This window comes from Sebastes fasciatus, chromosome 3 (assembly GCF_043250625.1).
Source record: "Sebastes fasciatus isolate fSebFas1 chromosome 3, fSebFas1.pri, whole genome shotgun sequence".
Taxonomy (NCBI): domain Eukaryota; kingdom Metazoa; phylum Chordata; class Actinopteri; order Perciformes; family Sebastidae; genus Sebastes; species Sebastes fasciatus.
Window position 1 is genome coordinate 27,077,422 of NC_133797.1, and position 24,314 is coordinate 27,101,735.

General features: G+C 41.8%; 2 protein-coding genes across 4 annotated transcripts; one reads left to right on the plus strand and one right to left on the minus strand.

Annotated features, from left to right (window-relative positions):
* Window positions 1-60: 60 nt before the first annotated feature.
* Window positions 61-9,146, minus strand: synpo2b (synaptopodin 2b). Of its 3 annotated transcripts, XR_012593285.1 has the most exons (4): window positions 8,423-9,146; window positions 5,543-7,611; window positions 3,698-3,936; window positions 2,371-3,433 (listed from the first exon to the last, which is right to left on the minus strand). XR_012593285.1 is itself a non-coding variant. In XM_074629953.1 (3 exons), the coding sequence occupies exons 1-3, from the start codon at window positions 9,105-9,107 to the stop codon at window positions 1,514-1,516; spliced, it is 2,553 nt and encodes an 850-aa protein (XP_074486054.1). In that variant the 5' UTR covers window positions 9,108-9,146; the 3' UTR covers window positions 61-1,513. The 3 variants fall into 3 exon arrangements, 2 of the variants coding, with proteins under 2 accessions (XP_074486054.1, XP_074486053.1); XM_074629953.1 differs by lacking the exons at window positions 2,371-3,433; window positions 3,698-3,936 and adding an exon at window positions 61-2,047 and having other exon boundaries at window positions 6,278-7,611; XM_074629952.1 differs by lacking the exons at window positions 2,371-3,433; window positions 3,698-3,936 and adding an exon at window positions 61-2,047.
* A 9,305-nt stretch (window positions 9,147-18,451) lies between these two features.
* On the plus strand, window positions 18,452-23,748 carry LOC141764623 (solute carrier family 22 member 7-like). The gene is made up of 10 exons (XM_074629955.1): window positions 18,452-18,889; window positions 19,103-19,206; window positions 20,060-20,214; window positions 20,353-20,521; window positions 20,610-20,733; window positions 20,845-20,954; window positions 21,728-21,942; window positions 22,029-22,137; window positions 22,251-22,457; window positions 22,731-23,748. The coding sequence occupies exons 1-10, from the start codon at window positions 18,509-18,511 to the stop codon at window positions 22,762-22,764; spliced, it is 1,608 nt and encodes a 535-aa protein (XP_074486056.1). The 5' UTR covers window positions 18,452-18,508; the 3' UTR covers window positions 22,765-23,748.
* The last annotated feature ends 566 nt before the right edge of the window (window positions 23,749-24,314 follow it).

A 24,314-nucleotide genomic window follows, 5' to 3' on the forward strand; every position in this document is an offset into this window, starting at 1 on the left:
CTCTGAATATCGTAAAGAGAACCTTTAAAGCCCCAAAATAACACTTTAAAGACTGAAAGCATTTTCATGTCTTTTAATATTTCAATTTGTGTTTAAAAGGTGCAAAAACTTCATACAAAAAATCATCAAACAGAGTAAAAGCCTCCAACAATTAGACAAGAAACATGACTACATCAGTCATATTGAAACCCTGACGATCAATGGCAGAAACTGTGGTTCTGTTTACACTTTAACACCACACAGTGTATGATCAAAGGTGGGATATGTCATGAATGTATGCATGCAACATTTATTTCTCTTAATACTTAAAAATACATTTAATAAAAGCAAAATAGCTCGTATCCATTTTTAAATATCACAAGTAGGTCATCAGTTTGAATAAAGTCAATGTTAAGATGCAAATTCCCTAAAAATGCACTGTAGCCTCTTTAGAGCAGATAGATAAGCGTGTGTGTAGTTTAGCAGTCACTGTGCTGCAGATTAATAGAAGTGATCACTCTTTTGATATACTTGCCATCGCCAATTCAAAAGTGAGAGAAAAGACAAGATGAGTAACATCTGTAATGGTTATCATCGTATGAAATGTTCAGATGTGCAGAAGTGATCACGTCACAGTGAGTTTTAAAGACCACACATAATATTTATGAAAGTGCCGTATTATTTCTTACTAAATATTTATAACCAACAATGTCAAAATGAGCATCACCACTCTACATAAAAAAAAAAAAAAAGAAGCAATCTACCAAACATTTTTCATCTACTACACGTTCACTTTAACTCTCATAACACTTAGCTAACACTGTCGATGTCCACTCCTAAATCAGTCTGTAACAAACTGACAACATAAATATTCTTAGGACTGGGCGATATGGCAAAAATATTCTATCCCGATAACGATATATATCACTTTACCTGTTTTCTGCCAATTCAATAAATAAATAGTCTATATAAAATAACCACATATTTTTGAATACCCCTTTGTGAATCTTTTTAAGAACTTGAGTGCAAAATGAACATAACAGTTTTAAGTGAAATTATAGAGAAAAAAGAAATAAATATAGGTATAGCCTATATCACGATATCGAAAAATATATACGATAGACATTTTTAGACCTTTTTTACAATATTTATCGTCATATTGCCCAGCCCTAATGATTCTGAAATGATCTCTTAAACACAATTGCAAAATCTCCCATCAACGCTTAGCAGGGTAAAATCTCATCAGCAACACAATAGCTGCAGTAAGTCGTTGTGCTCTTCAAACCAAGTGACCACTCGTACCATGAAGACAGCGACTTTTAGCGACTCCCATCAACAACATTTTCAAACAAACATAATAAATTGTGTAAAATATGATCAGACCTATTAGAAAAGCATGAACCAACACGTCAACAACAAACTCATTATTCATCAGTGAACATATTCCCTCTCTTTAGGCCAAATTTCATGTATGTTGATTAGTAGTGGTATATTTCTCTTTATCCGATGTATGTCTGACCTCATCTTAGTGGTATTAACTTCTCTGGACTGCACTATACAGGGGTGAGTATGTTGGACCGGAGCCTGGTCCCATGTATGCAATGCTGGCCCTGCTGGCAGGCCTCAGAGGCTGGGCAGGTCTGAATGGAGGCCCATAGAAGGCCGGTTTCTCAGGTGAAAATGTCCTGCTCATGAACGGGGCCTGGAAAGCCGGGGCTGCATGATAATGACCCCCACTGACAGGTGCAGGATCAAGAGACACCCTGCGCTTCCATTCATCTGGAGGCTCTGGCAGAGACCTGCGGTGCCCTGCAGCTTTGACATTAGAGGCAACAGATGACGTGAGGCTCTGGAACCCAAAGGCATCATCCACCGCACCAATGGGGCTCCTGGATGCTGCCTCCCACGGTGACAGAGGCTTGTAGACCTTTTCTTGAAAGGACGTTTGCCTCTGCGTGGGTAAAAATGACGACTGGATTCCAGGTGTGCTCGAAGATGACAGAAGTCTGGGAGGGGGCATCGAGTTCAGTCGCCTGGGCAGACTCAGGGAGCGGCTTCGACCAAATCCCTGAAAGAAAAGCACATATTAGTTGAGTAGTGAGGCAGCAGTGCTGCAGACTTTGCTGCCACCCTCTGGCTTCATGGAAGCCTGGATAACTAATAATGTAGTTTATTCATATTTCAATTGAAATTAAATGACCAAAAGATTCAGTGAATGAATCGGTGCAAACAAATGAATGAGTTTGCTAAAATAACTTGACAGTTTCATAGAAAAAATGCCAGCACACTGACAAAAAAAGTAGAAGAGGCAAAAGAACCAATTTATTCCATGTGCAAAATGTGACATAATGTGAAAATGTGACTAAAAGTCAACGTTTCGGCCTTATACCTCCCTTTTCCTGATTGGTCATTGTTTTTATTCTAATTAACCTATTTATGTCTCTAGAATTACATGGTCTGTAAGTTGTGCTAACAATGGTCCTTTGATCGAAACGTTCGCTTTTTGCACATGGAATTTATCATTTCTTATATACTCATACTCATATACTTCTTCTTTTTTTTGTAGTTATTCTATGAAATGGGACTTTGGATTTTGGATACACACACCTGACACTATGTTTGAAAAGCCTGGATTCAACAGTGCAAACCCTTGCACAATTTCTTGTCTAAAATAATGTTCAAAATGTTAGATTTGTAGGCCAGCTAGAGAGTTAGATCCCATAAAAAGGTTTGAGTGACATAAACGTATGGGTAAGATCCATGTTAAAGTCTAGAAGCAACATTTGAGACGTTCAAAACTATTGAAAAATAAATCAAAATGTAAGAACTTACCTGCTGTTGGTTCAATCAACATAAAATAATCACAGTGGCAAAATTACTACATCAAAGATATAAAAGATGATGAACTGCTTGGAACTATAATGTGCCCACTTGTCTTTGTTTCATCTGCTTAAAAGGGAAATCCACTCTAAAATACAATCCACAGGTCAGTCTCATTTAGTCAGTTTGAATGATAAAACTTTAATTTGTCCCACACAGCTTTGTTGTACCTGCCGTACAACACAGGTGAAATCACCTGTGTGGGTTTACTGTGCATGTACAGGGCCTTTAATATACCCATTACTGTTGTCCTTTAAGTCATATCTGACCTGAACTGCAACCTACATTTTCTCAAATCTTGTACACCACTGTTTGAATGATCAATATTCAGGGATATGTGACAACTAAAAAAGGCTCTCTTACCACAGGAAATCAGTTTCTTTTGGTTTAAATCAACTAAAGGAAGAAATACCCTGCAAATGCAACTGCTTTAAAGCTAAAACAAAGATGAGCCTATCTCATTCTCACCAGGAAAACGAGGACAGTTGAACCACTGAGCTGTAGCCTAACGTCATGTTTCTTTTTGACCACTATAAACACGTGTAGCATAACATTAGCCACTATTGATAGCTAGCTGTCAGAGCTAATATGGGCCTGTTTGACTGATCCAAAGAAGCCATTTTTTGATTGCTGTTTATTATTACGCTCAATTCAATATTGTTTGTATTTCGCACACAAGCAGAGAAACTACTACTTACTGCAACACACATTTTACTACACTAAATGGCATGATGGTTGTTCTAGATGTGGGTGTATATGTCACTTCTTGGGTGTGGGGGGAGCGTTCACAGTCAGTGAGTAACTAATGAGTATAAGGAACTATTGAAATACCCAAAACTTAAGAAGAATCCAGCCTGTCTGTATATATATATATGCTTTTTACTGTGCCAGTACATACTTGCTAAAATCATTACAATAGTAAAATGTAAATCCTACTTTAGGGTGGATTTCCCTTCAATAGACTGTCAGCAATGTCCTACGAAAGTGTGAAGAAAATCTTTTTGAGGGCTGAGATCATAGCTCCAAACCTTTCACATTCAGAGTTAAAGATGGACTGATGTGTAATGGATGGAAATGCTGTGAAAACAAACAAGCACATCAGTCCAGAAACAGTGTTTACCTTCAGCAATTTACCATTTTACATTAATGTGAGCAATAAATTATTGAAAATAGCCAATGAAGTAGTGAATCTTAGAAAACTGATATTGCTGAAGGTGCAGTAAGTATGAGTAAAGTCTGTGTGAAGGTGCGAGGCAGTGAGAAAGATGAACGAGGAAATATGAGTGACTCAGAAAAAGCAGTGATACAGAAGTTCAGGAAAAGAGACGTGACACACATAGGAAGTACACAAGTAGAGGGAAAGAGAAATTTAATAGCATGATTGTGCTGAGAACAAGAAGTGCAATAAACAGTGATATGTTTGAAAGACAGAGACATAAACACAAATAAGACAATCGTTTGCTTTTGTCGTTTTAAGTTGCTACTGGCAATGTGAATAAATAGTCAAATCTCTGTGATGACTCGTGTTTTACATCACGGACGAGTATCCAGAATGTGTGATGACTTTACCGACAGTTCAATAACTGGCCATAACTGACAACTGCAGAGAATATATCCACATAAAAAAACAAACATTTTAAGTCATCAGGGTTAATAATCACAACTCAAGTTTGTGCTTTTAGCTGTTGTGATGCGGTTAAAGTTTGGAATGAAACTGAAGGAATTGCAAATTGTTTTATCCAAAAAAAGAAGACGTGCATAGACAGTTTCTCCCCAGACACACTAAATGATCAAAAATATTCAGTAAATATAATCGTGAGTTACTGTTATCTCGATGGCAGAATCATGAAAAGTATATTACTTAATTTAATAAATAAATGTATTAATAAATGTTATTGTTGTGTATAGTTTTTGGGGTCAGTGATGACTACTACTAGATACTTCTTACAAAACAAAAACAACTAAAGAAAGAAAATCAACTTAAACTAGAGACCTCAGTTCAACAAGGCTCTCTGCACACATTATTGCACATATAATAGCACTTCCTGAGAATCACTCAACATTATTTCGTCTCACATTTCCTTTTTTTCAAGCACACATGTATTTATTTTAGTTAATATTCTATTAATTTACAATTTAAACCTAGCTTTGTTGTACATTCAACATGTCTTCCTTACATTGCCAGCTAAATATATCCTGAAAGCTGCACACACTGTAAACTATTTCGGACGTGACCTACATTTAGACAAATAGTCTGCACATTTCGACGTGTTAAGTAAGATATTTTAGACGCTACCGGGTTGCTGATGTAATTGTGTTCTATCGTGTCAGTGGTGACTACACCAAAGCATGACCATATACAGTATTAGAGCTAATGAAGCGTAGCAACAGCCCTCCACTGTTTGGCTGTCACCACTGGCTTCTTTGCAGAAAACTTTGGGCGAGGTGCCATTTGACGTGCGCCTCTAGCAATAAGAGATGCAGGAGAAAAAGCTGAAGCTATGCTGTCACCAATAGATGAATGCTGGGAGGATGCGCTTGCAGGTCGGGCGCTTTGTGCTTGCTTGTTGCTTATGTGATGGGCTGCAGGTGTGACAGTGTGCTTTTCATCCAAGCGCTTGTCAGTTGCAAGAGGCTCAGCTGATCTTGTGCTTTGGCGGGCAGAATATTTTGGGGAACTTACCGATACAGTAGACTTAGCAGAGACTTCTGCCCTGCTTTGATCAACAAGCTCAGAGGCATTATCAGGAGAATGAGAACGGGCAGATCTATGTTTCAGGATTTTGGTAGCCTCAAACTTTGATGCTGGAGTAGGTTTGGGGCTTGGGCTTGGGATTGGGCTTTTGGCCTCAGGGACTGCATCATATGTGAATAGTGACGAGTCCAACTGATAAGGCTGATGCTTCATAATATCTAAAGGGTTGAGGTGCTTTGGGGCTGCTGCTTTAGGTTTCGCTTTGGTCTTAGGCTTGATTTTGGGGCTTGTGGAAGGGGGTTGCTTGGCTGCTGATGGAGGGTAGAAAGGAGCAAGAAGGGGATTGTATGATAAAGGAGGTGGGGCACGAACAATGGAAGAATACCTCCAGGAGCTAGGGAGTGACGGGGTTGGGGAGGGGGATCTTGTTTTGTTAGCTTGCACCGAGTCAGCATCGACAACAAACTTCTCCATACGGGTCTGTCTTCTGGCGAACAACTCTGCACCTTTCCCCGCCATAGTTGGACCATCACCGGCCCGATTAGTACCTCTGTCTGAGACTCGGCCCTTTGGAGAAGCCTGTGATGCTTTCGGTGCTTGAACGTATGACTTCCCTGCTTGTGGTGGGCAAGATGCAACTGAGTGTGCACTGTCTAACCTATTTCTTGAGGGTGAAGGTGGGTGATGTGGGCTGGAAGTGGGACTGCGGGCCTGCATACTCACAGGGGATCGTGATGGCTGCTGACTCCAGCTATTTGTTTTTGGCTGAAGATGAAGCTGAGAAGAGGAGTTGACGGGAGCCCAGGCATTGGCAGGTGTTTGAAGTGCTGCCGCAGTTTGATCTGGTGCCCAATGGTTGGCCATCTGTTGCGCTTGAGCCCATTCTTGCTGCTGTAAGTACTGCTGACTATGAGGCCCCACAGGACTGTGAGCAGGTTGTGTAGCCGGACTTCTTGGTGGGATATAGGGCTCAACAGAGGGGCTCCTCCTCATCCAAGGTGGGCAGGCTGGGTTGATGGTAGGTTTTGGGGCAACTGGAGGGGGATTCTTGAGTTTTATTGTTCTGGGTTGCATGAAGTTACAAGCTTCAGCACCTAGACTAAAACAGTCTTCTTCTGACTCAATATAAGACCTCCGTTCCCCTTTGTTTTGAAGGTGTTGATCCGATCCTTGCGCCCGCATTGATGCCTGTTTATTAGTGGCTCTCCTTTGATGGATGCCGGTCTTTATTGCTGGCATAGATATTCGCTCATCTCTTGAGGCTATGATTTCTCCAGTTGGGGACCAAACCATCGGATTAGTGTTACTAGGCACAGGTACTTTGAATCTCGGTTCGTGCTTCTTTGTCACTGGAACGACGCCACCAGGCGCGACAGTAGCAGTTGCGCTGATGTGAAATCCTAGGAAAGGCTTCGCAGTTCTGTTTGGCACCAAGGGTCTTGGCACGTTGGATAGGTGGTTCATCTGTTGAATATTTTCTTGGTATTCTACATGCTGCTTGAGATTTGCATCCATGTAGTTGGCCTGATCAGTATGCTCGTACATTTCCTCAGTGTCATAAATATTCTGTGCTTCTGTACGGTCAGGTTCTGTTAATCTCTCCACAGGTAATCCTTTATTCCTCAGCTCTTCGTGCTCCGACGCAATTTCATCCATCCGTTTGCGGCGTTGGGCAAACATCATACCACCCTTTCCCTTCGTGTCTGATAGCTCTTCCATTTCTCGAACACTTCCCCAATTCAGACTTAGATTATGCTGCTGGTGATAAACGGAATACTCCTCTTCTAACTCGGATTCACTTGTGGCCACAAAGTTATAACCAACTGATTCGACTTCTTCGGTTTCCTCCTCTATTTGGTCTTCACTGTCAAGCTTGTTCTCACCAGTCCCGTAACTCACAAGTGTGTACTTCTTGACCCTCTGGCGGCGTTTTTTAAACAGCAAGGCGCCCTTATTTTGAGGGTTGGGTGCATCCGTTAGAAGCCGAGCAATTCGCTTACATTTGGACTTGGTCTCCTTGACGTGTCTTTCTGATTGGCTCTCGCTGCGACTGAGCCCTGAGGCAAAGGAAGAGAGAGAGGGACAGTGAGAAGAAAAAGGGAGGCGAGGAAGATGAAAATGTAATTATTATATTTTGATATTTTGTCAGTGGACATTTAAGAAGCTACAGCATTTAACTGATCAATGCTCAGTAAAATCAAATAATGGACAGATGCAGTGCAATTACATTTGCTTATTATAATAAAAACATTATTATATGAAGCAAGCACACTAGTAACAAGTAAGAGAAATATTAAAGTTGCCCCTGCTGAAGCCAGCACACTAATAAAAGCATCATATTTACTTACAGCTAACTTAGGGGGGTCCAAGAGACAAGAAAAGTGAGGAGCTCACTTTCCATTGCTGTCAAGTCTTACGATTGGAAAATGGATCGGGTGACAGGCCCCGGGGTGACACATGCTGGTGTCTGTCAAATTTGTTTCTGCCAGCCTCATCATATGGTCATATTTTATTCTTAACCCGCTCTGACTATTAAAGCCATGGGAATTCTCCCTGTAAGTCCACCTCAAATAGACCCCTCGTTACAGCATGAAAATAACCAGCACCCATGGTGCTTTGCACAAGTTATTTATCGGTGAAATTAAATCTTCTAATATAACACCAATAATAAATACAGGCAGAAAATGTTATTTAAGATTATTATCAAAAGTTAATTCATGCATCGGGTTAGCAAACACAAAATTATATTTATTAATACGTCATGCATAATTTAAATTAAGAAAAAGACATTTAGAATATGCTGTTTGCACTACTAGCTTCATGTGTCCACTGGAATCTAACAAGTGAGGGTAGAAGATAGATACTTACGTGTGGACCTCGCCCTGTGCCTGTCCGGTCTGCACAGATCTGTGTCAGACTCCAAGTTCCACTTCTCTGCCGGCTCAGCAGCCTCGTCTGAAATTCCAAAGAAGACAGAAGCAGGAGGTGCTTCACTACTCCCTCCTTCCTCTGAAGATTCAACCCTCCTGTTCCCAGTGCCTTGACCCTGCCTATTACTGGCTCCCAGGGGCAACTCTGTGGTCAGGGTCAGGGCCAGGGTCATGTCAGCTGCACAGCCAAGAGAGGAGGAAGAGGACTGGGAACGGGGTCGCGATATCTGGCCGGCGCAAGGCTCGGACTCAGGGAGCTCTGGGTGTGGGGATGGTGATGTTGGTGAGGGTTGGATGTGAGGAGACTCTGTAATGGACTCTCTTGATCCACTAAGGTAGATGTCATCCTCTTCTTGGTATGAAACATCCTCTTCACTTCCGCTAAGTTCAGGCAGGGACTGTTGCTCACCTGCAGATTCCCAGTCTTGTGACTGAAGGCGTTCTGGGGACTCGAGATCAGACTTCAGGATGCGAGCAGGTAGAGGGTCTAGAGGGTCTAGAGGGTACTCTGCATCACTGGCTTCATCTTCATTGTAGGACTCACAAAGTTCTTGGGAACCATCTGAACCTGACCAAGGGACCAAGTTATCATTGTTGTCTGGGCCTTCAGCTTCTGGTTCCATCTTTAATTTGGTTTCACAATGTCCTGGGTATCACCAATAATACCTTTATTAAGACAAAAACAAACTGTTTCAGGCCAAGGAGCCCGAGACATTTTAGCACACTTTCAATATTACATGTTATTTATATAAAATACCGCTGAAAATAATCTCCACCTGGACAAACATGAGTGTAAACACTAGATTTAAGGAAGTAAATACACTGCAATAATATTCAAATTCTAACAATTATGACTATAAACTCCAGTGTTTAGTGTTCAGATCAAGATATGTCAGCATTAGTACACTTTGTAATATTTCGAACTACCATGTAATTGTCTGAATTATTCCTATCCCCAATAGGAAGAGCAGCTTTTCTTTGGCAGTCGCATCAGGGCTGCCATCGCTCTAAATGGAATGGTATGTAATATCAAGGGGGGGAAACAGCATACACATCCAAAAGGATAAGCAAAACAATTGGGTGGCTGTTTTCCGAACTCCTGTTTATACAGTGAGGTTTCTTTCCCTGCGCTGTTCTCATCCATCACTGCAACAAATATCAGCATCTCCATTTAAGAACTGAATCTGAGAGACTATTTGCTTTATGCATAGTAGAAATACTAGGCATCCTACTGCCTTACTTAACACTAGTGTTTGTTTTGTTACTGACGTTAAATTATAGGAACAGTTAATCTATCAAATAGGCTACCAAATTATTCCCTCGAATTATTCTGGTACTAATTATTCTGTAAATCAGTTACTGTATCAAAATCAATGACAGAAAATGATCATTATCCAGTGCAAAATATCTGCTGTCATAATATCGAAACAATCATTTTAGCCAAAACTGACATTATTTTTTTCTGCAGTTTTGCTGCTTACACTTTTTACAGGTTAGTATAAAGATATGAACAGAAAACGGTGCCTTCATAAACTAATATGAAACTGTGAAATTCAATATTAACATCCTGTTGAAATCATTCATGTTACTGCCTATCCAATTGTTAATCTATAAACCAGGGTTCAGAACAAAGTATGTTTCAGCAGTCTGCTACGTGTAGATTTGACTGCAAACTACTATAAATCTATTCTCAAACTCATTTCCTGACATCCACCAGAAGGTAGCGCCATAACACTGTAGACTATGATTTACATAAATTCACCTACTGATCACCAGATTTAAAAAAAAGACTGTAAAAATCTCACATTTTACTGTATAATGTATCTCTTCATAGTATTTATAACATAACTTAATTTCAGCTGTGCAATAAAGAGATTATAATGTGAAAGACAAAAAAGGTCAGAGGCTACAATGCACATGCATTGGTACGTCACAGCTTGATCTCATCTTAAAAGCATCTGAGGGTCAGAATTTGTGGAGATTAAACCTGTTTGCTGTATGTCACTGTGAAGACACCAACGACCTTCCTTCAACAGATTTCTGCCACAGGTCCAAACACTCAACCTTAACAGCTAAAGGCTTGTTTTAAGGACAGTAACGTGGCGCAGTGCTCCAAAATGCTGCATAACTTGTTTTTCTACACTGTTGCAAATAAACACACAAACAGCCAAATGAGTCTGTGAGCTGATTTGGTACCAAATACTACTTTGCAAAAGGGGCACTCATTTAACTAAAACACACTCAGAGAAAATATGTATGCCTAAATTCTTACCAGAAAATAACAATTTAATCAACAGTGCTTAAAGTCTAAAGGCAGGAGAGCAGCCTGTACTTGTTGCAAAGTCACAAAACACAAGAACAAACTGATGATTTTGCTATTATTAGATCCTTTAAAATAGTTGGGTCAAAAGGGTAGAGGTTTGTCCTGAGGATGGCGCTAGAGGAAAGGCAATTAAAAAAAAAAAAAAATCCCAAAAAAAAGAGTCCCATTTCCCGAATGGGAACATGAATGTGGGTTTAGAAATGAATATCAATCTGCCTACTGTAAGATTATGAGTTCACATTTTGGCCAGAAAGTAGCTTGTGCAGTGTCCAGAATATGCTTCAATAATGCTTGAAATTTCAGGTCATCGGGGCTTCATGGCAGCGCCAGAGGTCAGGTAAAGGTCAACATGAGGTTTCATTCATTGTGGATCAATACATATCCAACTACATGTCATCTGAACAGTAGTTTTCTGGAGCAGAGTATTAGGTAAGTAGAGAGACAGACTGACATCGTCATCCATAGTCCACACATTTACATTATTTATTTCACATCTGAGTACATCTGTATTTTACAAATTAAGACCTGTCAAAATGAGTCCCGTTTTTCGGTTTACTCACTCACGTCCACGGATAGAAAATCTTGAAAGTTCACGTGTTTTTAAAAGCTTGCATGTCCCTTGTAATTTGTACAAAAGTTTAATTGATTTGATTTTTAACCAAATGAAAGCTTAATTTTAATTTACTGATCACGCAAAGCTCTGTCCTGTGTAGGATTAACAAATGTAATTTTGCAATAAAAGAGGACAAGTAGCATCATTGTTTTCATGAGGCCAATTACAGACAATTGCAAATTAACAGGTTTGTATTTCAATGTTTAACAGATTGAGTTTACAATAAGGCATAATTATTACATACAATGTCTCCAAGGTTAAATATCGGCTGACTATGTTTTGGGGAATTTACTGTCGCATTTGCACTACCAACTTATTTTATCCATTTAAACAGTAGGATATAGTTGTTGCTCCACTCCATAAGGAGTGACAGCACATCAATGATAGCAATAATCGACAGTACTATGCATCGTTGCACACATACAGTTCATGCATACTTTTCTATTTGCAGCACGTGGCATGGCTTTATGTGGTACGACGTAACTGGATTGAAGGTTGTTGAAGGCACAGATAAATTGCATTATGACTTTTCTTGCATCTTTACTGCTATAAAGAGGCCCTATGACACACGCAGAGGCACAGAGACTCCTGGACACTTTGTCCCATCATGCCCACGCTTCTCTTCACACTTGGTTCCACTTCGTTTTAACGTTCGACCATCATCAAGCCTTACTTTGGTGCTACAGGAGTTTCTGTCTCCTAGTATGGCAGTAACTTCAGTATGTTGACTCATCGCCATGGAAACAAGGAGTCAGCATCCTTGACAGACAAGTGAACTCTTGGTCTGGGGGATGACCCCGGTCAGGATTGAGCTCTAGCGGATTAGATGTTTCCACACAATTAGACTGCCTCACTTCTACCACTAATGAGAAACACGCACCTGTTAAAACAGCCATAAATACCGCTTTAGTACTCACGTCAGGAGCCTTACAAAGGAACAAAAATCAGCTGAATATCCAGTTTGACCAATATTGACCCACATAAATATTGCAATCAGTAAGTAATATTGACACTTTTTGACTAAATTATATTTAAACTATAATTAAATCAGTGCAGAAGCAATTAGATAGATGTATCTTACTGTTAAATAGTTTCTTGTACAGGAGAATCTAAATGAAAAGAATAAAAACACCCAAAGATCATGTTATGTGATCCTAAATTTAGCCTGTTCCTTAGAGGTGTCCATCAAAGCCAAAAGCAGGCAGACTGAGAAAATCTCACTAAATGAAGTTCACAACAGTAGGGTGAATGGAAACAAAGACATATGACTTACGGTTATAAGAAAGCTGCTACTACGAGATGTAAGGAGGATCAAGGAAGTAAGGAATTACTTGCCAAACATCATCCATAACTTACAGTTTTCATCCTTGAAGCAACTGTAAAAAAACTAAAAGTTTGTCCCAAGAAATGCCTCGTCAGTCGACATCCAGCATGGTAGACATCCTACTGGTTTCAGTGCACGGCCGTAGTAAAGAGAATCTGAGCACTTGTTGTGGGCTGCAGATGTTCAGGTTCAAGTCCTACCACCTTCATTCATGCATGATACCATATTTAAAGAGCCCCCGACCCCCTTCAGACACAGCTCAGTTCAGCATCATGCACATAACGAACTTGTCCTTAGAGAACATTGAAGATATTTTCAGAGTGCTTAATGTGACTTTAGCTTGGTATCAGTGCAGGTGTTAAGCTTTTAATAATAACTTCACTGGTTAAGGAAATACAGAGAAATTAACAAAATCAACACAGATATACCGCATGTTGCTTTTCATCCACTACAGTTACAAGTTGTGTTAATAAGCATTTGCTCATTGCTGTCAAATTGGGTTAATGAAATAGGGTTAATAGAATTGAGGGTAAAATGAGACATTATAAAGCTGCTGTACAGTAAATAGATGAGGTAAGACTGCTGTTCTTTGACAGGATGCCCGTACATGGAACTAAATCTGAGTTTAAAGCCGTGGTTTGCAGAAGTAATATGGGAAACTACTCTACTACAGCTGTAGTACAGACACTGATATTCACATTCAATCATTATTTCCAGTTAGATTCAAATTGGTAGTCCATTCATGTACATTTTTAATAGGTACTTTACATTTGCAGCAAACTACCCCGCTACTACTAACTATTGACCCCACACCAGTTCCATGTGTCTCTCACCTAATGCCACTCTCTGGTAACTCTCTAGCTTTAGTGCGGTCTCGCATATCAATTGTCAAGACATATTAGACTAAGAGCCATAAACAGGTTAACATGTATGAATAAGAATGTGTATGGAGGTTTTGGCCCCATTTCCAAATCTTTATTCCTGACCTTGAACCTCTTTTCTAATCTTTGGGTGCTTTCACACCTGTAGTTTGGTTAATTTGGTCCGGACTAAGTGGAAATAATGATACATTGTTGCATTTTAGTTCTGGTCTGGTTCCTGTTCATACTGACTTTTTTTTTACAAACGAACCAGAGGACTAAACATGAAGTTATACAGACTGAAAGGTATCTCACTGATAGTCATCCTGCATCATCAGGGCCCACGTGGGGAAATCAAATTCTGTTGACTGACAGAAGATTATACAGCTCTTTAACGCTCCCAGAAGACTGGTGTGAACACAAATGTCAGGGAGCTTACAGGCGCACATGATCGTCCTACTGTGGGATCGCTGTCACACACTTTTTAATGGAGTTAATGAACTGACAAAGTACATAGAGTTGGATAGAAGCACAGCAGCTTGATCAGCTTTTGACCTATTGATCAGGGAAAATACCCGCACTGACGTGCTTCTATAGATGGTCTTATATACTGTCATGTTCTGGCTGTGCCAGCTCTTATTATTTACTTTTGTGATTTTGGATTTGGTTTATTTGTATATATTTCCGGTGTTTCCTGTTTTATTTTGGTAGTTCACTCCTCCTGTGTCTTGTCTGGTTTTACTTCCCTCCTTTGTTTGTTTTCCCGCCTTTTGTTGATTGTCTGCCCCGCCCTGATTTGTTTCACCTGTGTGTATCATGTCCTGTATTTAAGCCTGTGTGTTCCCCTCTGTCCTTGTCGGTTCGTCTTGTCTCCCCAGTCCCGTCTACCTTGTCCTCCGTGTTCATTGTTTCCTCCAGCTCTGGTCTTAGTGTTCCTCCTGCCCGTGTTCTTGTATTCTCTGGTTAGTAGTTTTGTTTTGTTTCTCTGTTTGGTTTTTGGTATGTTTTCTTTGTACTTTGTTCCCCTCCTTGTTTTTGTGGTTTTCTGGATTTTGTCAGCTTAATTAAAGCTCGCTTTTGTTTAAAGAACTTCCGTTCCTGCTGGTTACTCTGCGTTTGGGTCATATAGAAAACTCACCATACGACAGAACGAACCGACCAACCATAATGACCCCAGCAGAGAGCTTTTATGCCCATTTGGGCATCCGGATTCGGCCCGAGCATCAGCCTCAGCCCCGGCCTGTTGGCTTCCTGAGCTTCCGGCCCATGCCCCAGCAGTCAGCTAGCTCTAGGCTAGCATCAGCCCCGGATCGGTTCTTGGGAACCCGCCTTGCCCTGGGAGGCCCACGGAGTTTCCAGTCTGCTCCTCGCCATGCTGGCATCCAGGACACTAGCTTCGAGCCAGAGGTCATGCTAGGGGTGGGATCTCACAGAAGGAAGCGTGGGTCCCAGAGGCGGCGTTCTCCTAAGTTGCTCAGTGTTCCATCCAAATCCAAGTCTACTCCTGTGTCGGAGGTCCGGCTGACCTCTGCTCCAAGTTTCCTGTCGGAGGTCAGGTCGACCTCTGCTCCACGCGTCCTGTCGGAGGCCCGGCCGACCTCTGCTCCAAGTTTCCTGTCGGAGGTCAGGTCGACCTCTGCTCCAAGCGTCCTGTCGGAGGTCCGGCAGACCTCTGCTCCAAGCGTCATGTCGGAGGTCCGGCCGACCTCTGCTCCAAGCGTCCTGTCGGAGGTCCGGCCGACCCCTGCTCCACGTGTCCTGTCGGCGGTTCGGCCGACTCCTGCTCCACGTGTCCTGTCGGCGGTCCGGTCGACTCCTGTTCCACGTGTCCTGTCGGCGGTCCGGCCGATTCCGGTTCCACGTGTCCTGTCGGCGGTCCGGTCGACTCCTGTTCCACGTGTCCTGTCGGCGGTCCGGTCGACTCCTGTTCCACGTGTCCTGTCGGCGGTCCGGTCGACTCCTGTTCCACGTGTCCTGTCGGCGGTCCGGTCGACTCCTGTTCCACGTGTCCTGTCGGCGGTCCGGTCGACTCCTGTTCCACGTGTCCTGTCGGCGGTCCGGTCGACTCCTGTTCCACGTGTCCTGTCGGCGGTCCGGTCGACTCCTGTTCCACGTGTCCTGTCGGCGGTCCGGTCGACTCCTGTTCCACGTGTCCTGTCGGCGGTCCGGTCGACTCCTGTTCCACGTGTCCTGCCGGTGGTCCGGCTGATTCCTGTTCCACGTGTCCTGTCGGGGGTCCGGCCGACCTCCGCTCCACGTCCCCTGTCGGGGGTCAGGCCGACCTCCGTTCCACGGCTCCTGTCGGGGGTCTGGTCGACCTCCGTTCCACGGCTCCTGTCGGGGGTCTGGTCGACCTCCGTTTCGGTTGGGCTCCAGCCGCCACCTGTTTTTCCGGTTGGGTCGCAACCGCCACCTCCTGCTACGTCTGGTTCGCCGGTTGGGCCGCAACCGTCACTTCCTGTGCCGGTTGGGCCGCAACCGCCACCTGCTGCTCCGGTTGGGACGCAACCGCCAACTGCTGTTCCGGTTGGGTCACAGCCGTCACCTGCTGTTCCGGTTGGGTCGCAGCCGTCACCTGCTGTTCCGGTTGGGTCGCAACCACCACCTACTTTACCGGTTGGGTCGCAACCGCCACCTCCTGCTCCGTCTGGTTCGCCGGTTGGGCCGCAGCCGTCACTTCCTGTGCCGGTTGGGCCGCAACCGCCACCTGCTGCTCCGGTTGGGACGCAACCGCCAACTGCTGTTCCGGTTGGGTCGCAGCCGTCACCTGCTGTTCCGGTTGGGTCGCAGCCGTCACCTGCTGTTCCGCCCGAGTTCCCAGACTCTGTCCGGGTTCTGCCCCCGGGCCGTCCGCCCGAGTTCCCAGACTCTGTCCCAGTTCTGCCCCCGGGCCGTCCGCCCGAGTTCCCAGACTCTGTCCCAGTTCTGCCCCCGGGTCGTCCGCCCGAATTCCCAGACTCTGTCCCGGTTTTGCCTCCGGGCCATCCGCCCGAGTTCCCAGACTCTGTCCCGGTTCTGCCCCCGGGTCATCTGCCGGAGTTTCCCGGCTCTGTCTCTGCTCTGCCCCCGGGCCGTCCGCCCGAGTTCCCAGGCTCTGTCCCGGTTTTGCCCTCGGGCCGTCCGCCGGAGATAATCGGTGCCCAAGTTTCCTGGAGTCCCTCCTCCGGACCCCCCTCCGCCCACCCGGTTCTGTTTGTGGAACGTCTGGAATCCGTCCCTTGAGGGGGGGGGGGCTATGTCATGTTCTGGCTGTGCCAGCTCTTATTTACTTTTGTGATTTTGGATTTGGTTTATTTGTATATATTTCCGGTGTTTCCTGTTTTATTTTGGTAGTTCACTCCTCCTGTGTCTTGTCTGGTTTTACTTCCCTCCTTTGTTTGTTTTCCCGCCTTTTGTTGATTGTCTGCCCCGCCCTGATTTGTTTCACCTGTGTGTATCATGTCCTGTATTTAAGCCTGTGTGTTCCCCTCTGTCCTTGTCGGTTCGTCTTGTCTCCCCAGTCCCGTCTACCTTGTCCTCCGTGTTCATTGTTTCCTCCAGCTCTGGTCTTAGTGTTCCTCCTGCCCGTGTTCTTGTATTCTCTGGTTAGTAGTTTTGTTTTGTTTCTCTGTTTGGTTTTTGGTATGTTTTCTTTGTACTTTGTTCCCCTCCTTGTTTTTGTGGTTTTCTGGATTTTGTCAGCTTAATTAAAGCTCGCTTTTGTTTAAAGAACTTCCGTTCCTGCTGGTTACTCTGCGTTTGGGTCATATAGAAAACTCACCATACGACATATACAGATCAATAAGATTGCTTCTTGGACAGATTTCACAATCGGCAGATTGATTTATTAGTAGTTAAGCTTTTGAAATCATTCTAAAATCACATATCTGCTATCATAAAATCCTGTGGTTGGTTCGTTTGCTTTCACACCACAAAAGAAAGCAGTGTCTGTTTGGAAGCACCCTTTCAGGTGGTCTCGGTCCGGTTGTTTGGTCCGCACCAGGATTCGATTGACAGCTTTCATACCAGCCCAAACAAACCAAAACTAACCGGGCAAACGGACCTGAGTTCCTTTCAACCGAACCAAACAGGTTAGGCGTGATAGCACCCTTAATCTGTTTCGAGTTGGCAATAGTTAATTGTTGGAGCTCTGTCACTCTAATCTGACCTTGGATATCTTTCCTGATCTTAACCTACTATTGCCTTCTCCTATTTGGAGAAGGCAATAGTTGTCAAAGGTCAACAGCTGTGTGCATTGTTGCTGCCTTTCTTTCTTGCAAAAGTGGCATGACAATTTAAGTTTAAAATGCATGTTTGTGACATTTGATGTGTGTGGGAAATAACCGTTTTAGATTTAATAATCAATGTATTGATTTGGGGATGCCTATGTAATTCTCTGTGTTTAAGTTGTGAGGTAGTCAGATTAGAGCCAGCTGTCAGCTGTACTGAGGAAGTCCAAAAGTGGATGACTAATTGAATCAACCTTGTTATGAGGTCTTTTGTTTACCTGATGATACTGTAAATAATGAAAAGCACTCTGACATAGCTTCTCTCCATGCTGCATGAAGTAAAGAGATTTGATTCATCACATCGAGTCTGTAATTTGTAAGAGAACTAGCAATATTTTGGAAGAATTGCAACCACATGAGATACAGTACAGCAGAATTATAACTATGATAGTGTAGTGTTGGTTACATTAACAGAGGTGAGTGTAGAAGTTATTTTTCAGACAGAATAAACTGTCTCTGGACAGTCATTTAAAACAGAGCAGCAGCAGCAGCAGCAGCATGGAAATGCTGAAAAACGTGCTTTTGCAGATAATGATTAACGTGATGCTAGTAAATGTGTCTTGTTAACTGTTACCTTCCTTCACTTCACCTTCGGAACATTTAGCTTCTTGCTGACTCTGAAAGCACAGCAGCAAAATGAAATTTGACAGCATACTTTCGGAAATTAATGGATTTGGAAAATTCCAAATCAAGCTGGTCTTGATTCAGCTCATCTCTCGAATTACTCTGCCAGGTCACTTCCTGCTGAATAACTTCATGGCAGCTGTTCCCTCTCACCACTGCAACGTCAGCACTCTGGATGATGGAGACGTCTTCGGGAATTTAACTCGGGAACAGAAACTGGCTGTTGGTGTTCCAGTGGAGCAGGATGGGACTCCTAGCTCCTGTCAGATGTTTTCAAAGCCCCAATATCAACATCTGTCAGGCTCGAACAGTAGTGAGAATGCATCTACTGTTCAGTGTCAGAACGGCTGGGTGTATGACAACAGCACGTTTAAATCTACTGTAGTAACAGAAGTAAGTGTCTCTAAGTATTCTTTCATGTTATGTATGTTTTAATCATTATGTTCCTCAGAGACATTAAAGACATCGGCATCTGTATTTTGTAAAAAATAATAAGTCATATACATACATAAAAAGACATATTTCTTGTAATCAAACATTCCCTAGCATCGTTTGTGGATGAAATTTACTTACTTATTGTAATGCTTTCAATGGTTTTTCTTGCAGTGGGACCTCGTGTGCAGCAGAAAAGGGATGGACAAGGCAACAGCCACCGCTTTCTTCATTGGTGTCATGTGTGGAGCCCCTTTGTTTGGGTTTCTCAGTGACAGGTATGTCTTCTGTCTAAAACGTCACTGACTCTCTGTTACAAATGTCAGATAAGATTAAAGGGGTTCTCAACCGATTTTACACATGGAGTTGTGTAATATCTTCTGTGTATGGAGGAGCTTTCTAAAGTCTGAACAAATAACCCTGGTGGCGTGTACTGTAGCGGTGGGGTTTGAAAGAATGCAGGATTTAAGGGGCAAGGGAAATGTAGGAAAATGTTGGTTCGAGGGTTTTTAAAGCGTGACCTAGACTGAAAGTCAGGATGTCTTGGAATCTGCTGCTTTGATTTACATTATCCTGTCTTTAATCTGTGTCTGTGTATGAAGCCAAAACGTTAGACTTTGATTCAAGTGAGATGCTTGATTCATTTGATTTTTGAAAATGCTGGAAAAGAGAGGTTGTTGGAACATTATGTACATCGCACAGCAAATGAACCCTTACCAAAAAGAAGTTTATTCAAGAGTGCTATTAGTATACTTCTTTTAAACTTAAAATAAGAGAGTATACTTTCAGTTTACTTTATCAGAGATATACTTAACAAAAGTATACATAAGTATACTTGGCACATACTGACAAGTATACAGAAAAGTCTAAGTGTACTTGGCTTTTCGGGCCTATTTGTACTTAATCTTTTGATCGAGAACAACAGAGTGTGTGCAATATATATATATATATATAAGAGGTACACAATGAAATGAGTAAGAGAAACATACGTAAAGTAAAATAAACTTGTGCAATTTAAGACAAATTAGAAGAACATCTGCAAAATATGTCCTACCTCATGATTTGAGAATAATATGTATCTTAATAGTTTTGAACACAATGATTGCTTTCAACATTTCTTTTCATGACCAGGTATGGCCGACGGCCGCTGCTGTTGGTGTCTTATATGTCGTCCTTGATGTTTGCTGTCCTGAGTGCATTCTCCACATCGTATGTGGTGTTTGTCATCATGAGGTTTTTTACGGGGATGTCACTCGCGGGAATAAGTATCATCTCTATTGTTCTAAGTAAGTAAGCCAATGCTAAAACACAATGAGATGAGGAAAATAGAACATGTTTAATCTTTGTTCATGTTTGGTTTTAGTTTCAAGAAATTAAATGTGAAAATATTTTGATCAGACCTTTCATCTGTGCTATTCCTCCAGATGTTGAATGGTTCAGCATTAACCACAGGACCTTTGCCGGTATAATCATAAGCATGGATTGGACAATTGGAAACTGGATTCTGACTGGAATGTCATACTATGTAAATCAGTGGAGGTTGCTCATTGTGGTAGTGTCCTCACCCTTGATACTGTCCATCATGGCTTGGAGGTATTAAAGCTTCATATTTTACACTTTGCAGCAAAGAAAGCTGAATCCTATCAGAAGACACTGAACTCACCAGGTTTTGTCGCTTCAGGTGGCTTCCAGAGTCTGCGAGGTGGCTCCTGGCAAACGGGAAGGCAGACGCTGCTCATCATTACATAACGCAATGTGCCAAGATGAACAACAGAACCAAGTGTTTGGCCAGCATCACACCAATGGTACATTTTAACGTTGATAATCTCACAGTGCTATGATGAGGAAGAAACTACGGTCAAGTGCAGAAGTGTTGTGAATGAATAGTTTGATTGTATTTGTTTGCTTTTTCATAGGACTTACTGGAATCTGAACAAGGTGAAAACAGAGATAAGAGGTACACCGTTGTGGATCTTTTCAAGACCCCAAATATTAGGAATCTTTCTATATGCACAGGAATAGTATGGTAAGTTGCAATTTCATGAAGTGGGTTAAAGGAAGAGTTAGCATTTTGGGAAATTGCTTTCTTTCTGAGAGTCAGATGAGAAGATCGATACAAATCTCCTGTTGACGATCTTGAGAAACTAGCAAGAGTACACTAGATTTTTTTAACAATTATCAAGCCGAAAAAAGGAGCCGAGTGTTGCCAACTCTTTTCCAATGAACAATGAAATGCTAGCAGCATTAGCTGTTAAGTAGCTCCAAAAGTCCCTTAATCTAGAGAAAAAGTAGCAATGTCCGAAACATTGACAGTCCATCGCCTCAGGCCTCCTTCCAAAGCCACTCTGCCATTATTACTAATTACCTGGCTGCAGTTGAGTGGTATCAATCTTCTCATCTAACCCTCTGAGAGAAAGCGAATAAGCATATTGCCCAAAATGTTGAACTACTTGTTTAACATAGTGTGAGTGACATTAATCAAATGCTAGCAAATGTCAAATATTGATAGATAATTATTATTCTGATATACAATCAGATCAATAAGTACATATAAATGTAGGCTAATATATGTCATATAATATGCAATATGGTATATAATTGAAGGATGATTGATGATACCAAAATAATATAATGTATTGTAAAGGAGAGACTAAGATCACTGCTGTCTGTTATCAATTATACTGAAAATATAAGCTATGCTTTTTTGTTTTTTTACAGTCAAATCCATGCACTAATCACCCAAAGGTTCAAATTAGCAAGTCAGTACAGAACATTTCAATGCTTTGTTCCATTTTCTAGGTATGGAGTTGCATTTACATATTATGGGATAAGTCTGAATATCACTGGATTTGGACTAAACCCATACCTCACACAATTCATATTTGCATTCATCGAAATGCCAATGAAGATTGGTGTGTATTTCTTCCTGGAGAAAGTTGGTAGAAGGCCTGGTGAGGCGGGAGCCCTGCTGTTAACTGGTCTCTGTCTCTTCGCCAACATGTTTGTTGCAAAAGGTTCTTTTTTTTTAATTAAATCAAATAAGTTATTGTCAACATATCTGAGAATTATCTTGATCGAATATCTTAACATTTTCCCTCAGATAAGTGGGCCATCCGTACTGTTATGGCCGTCCTTGGAAAATCCATGTCAGAAGCCTCTTTCACGATCATGTTCCTCTACACAACTGAACTCTATCCTACAGTCGTACGGTTAGTCAACAACAAACTAATGGAGCCAGTTTGACCACAGACAATGATCTTCTATTCTGCTGTCCCCGCATGTACTACAGGTTTACATTAACCTCAGCGCTTTGATTTTTCAGACAGAATGGTTTAGGCTACACGTCTTTTGTGGCGCGGCTGGGCGTGTCCATATCTCCACTCATCATGCTATTGGAGGACGTGTGGCACCTCCTCCCTGCAGTTATTTATTGTGCGGTGGCAGTCGGATCTGGTTTAGTGGCTTCGCTCCTGCCGGAAACATTAAACAAACGGCTGCCAGAGTACATCGAGGATATTGAGAAACCAAGGTAAGGAAAGGAAGATTACATGTAATTCAATATTAAAGCTACGTAAACGATTAGCCACCTCACTGAACTTCACTGCTAAAGAGTAATCCAGTCAACCCTGCAAGGGCAATGGGGTTGTGGGTAATTTTAGTACCTTGTACAGTTCACAAAAACATACTTATGTTTTAATCATTTGCAGGTGTCAGAAATAAATAATTGTTGTTCATGTCCTTTCCTGAACTCAGAATTCCATTCAAGATAAAATGACTAACTTAAGTTGTATCTATATTGCAGGGTACAATCCACAAGGAAGAAGGAGATTCAATAAAAATCATATTTATTGATAATCAGAGTGATACTAACCCTGTCCACAGTATATCTGTTATGCAATGTATTAAATCTTAATAATTGAAGATGATTTGTTTTTTTTAAATATGTACTGTTTTGCAACAATAGCATTGTTAAAATCCCCAATAACTACTTGAACTAACAGTCTGTCATGATTTAACATATCCAAAGATGTACTTTCAAAATGATGTACTGTACAGACGAAAGTCGGACAATAGAAGAAGCCGGAAGAAAAGAAGAGAAGTGTAACAGTAAATTTACTTGTAGTTGGCAACACAAATTGTACTAAATGAGAACATGACTATTGTTTTTATTGGAATTGTGTGTGTTGAATGAATGTGCACAAGATCCACCTGATTTGCTTTAAGACTAATTGTTAGCTATCAAAATCTTTACTTTATGTTTAGACCTAAAAGGTAATAATAACAATAATAACTTTATTTAGTATAGCACCTTTAATAGAATACGATTCAAAAAGTACTAATGTCTACAGAAAGATCATTCCACAGTGTCAGAGCCACCACTTCAAATGCACGGTCACCTTTAGATTTGAGTTATGCTCGAGGGACAACCAGTAAACCCAGTAGTCAGAACAAATAAGTGACCTATTGGTGATATAAGGATGGAGCAGGTCAGATATGTACTCCGGTACTGACCATAGCATGCAGGGCTCTAAACCTAAAAGTGAATCCTGAACTTGATGGGAAGCCAATGTAAAGATATGAATCGTGTGTATGTAAAGTTATGAATGGTTATGAATTGTGATTACTAATTGGCCTTTTATAATGCTCATTATAACAGTCTTTTACTCATGGATTTTATCTTGGTCTCTGTCTGTGGATGTGTGTGATTTTGTTGTCTGCTCTGTAGACCTGTTTTTATTCTGCCTATGTCTGTAAAGCACTTTGGTCAGCTGATGTTGTTTTAAATGTGCTATAGAAATAAATTTGACTTGACTTGACTTGATATAAGATGTGATGTGTGTCATCCCGCTGGACCTGTTCAACAGCATTGCAGCAGCGTTCTGAACCATTTACAAATGGTTCAGAGACGACTTAAAGGAAAACCCCACCCAACTTAAGAATTTCAGTATGTTATGTCCATGGCATAGTAAAGTTCAATCTATATTCATGAACATGAGCTACTCTCTCTCGAAGCCAGAAACCAGAGAACTTGTGATGTCATAGGGTATAAAGTCTGGAGCTGCTCCGTAGACGATGAATGGGAGACTGATTTTGTGGACCCGCAGAATGTTTGTTTTCTTTTTTTTATACCCAAATGAACTTTATTCTATTGTAGTGTTCTCAGTTGTGAAATAGAAAACTGATGCCTTCAAATGAAACTCGTGAGCTTGTGTTTACAACGTGGGAAGTCGTGTACACGATATGCTTGGTGTTCAAGTTGTTAAGTCGTGAGAACACGGCTGCTAAGCAACGGCATTATTAACATTACTGTTGGCGTCTAGAAGCTGCAGAGGCTAACAATTTAGCAAGCTAGCAGGTGGGTAACATAATGCAGTAAATGCAAAGG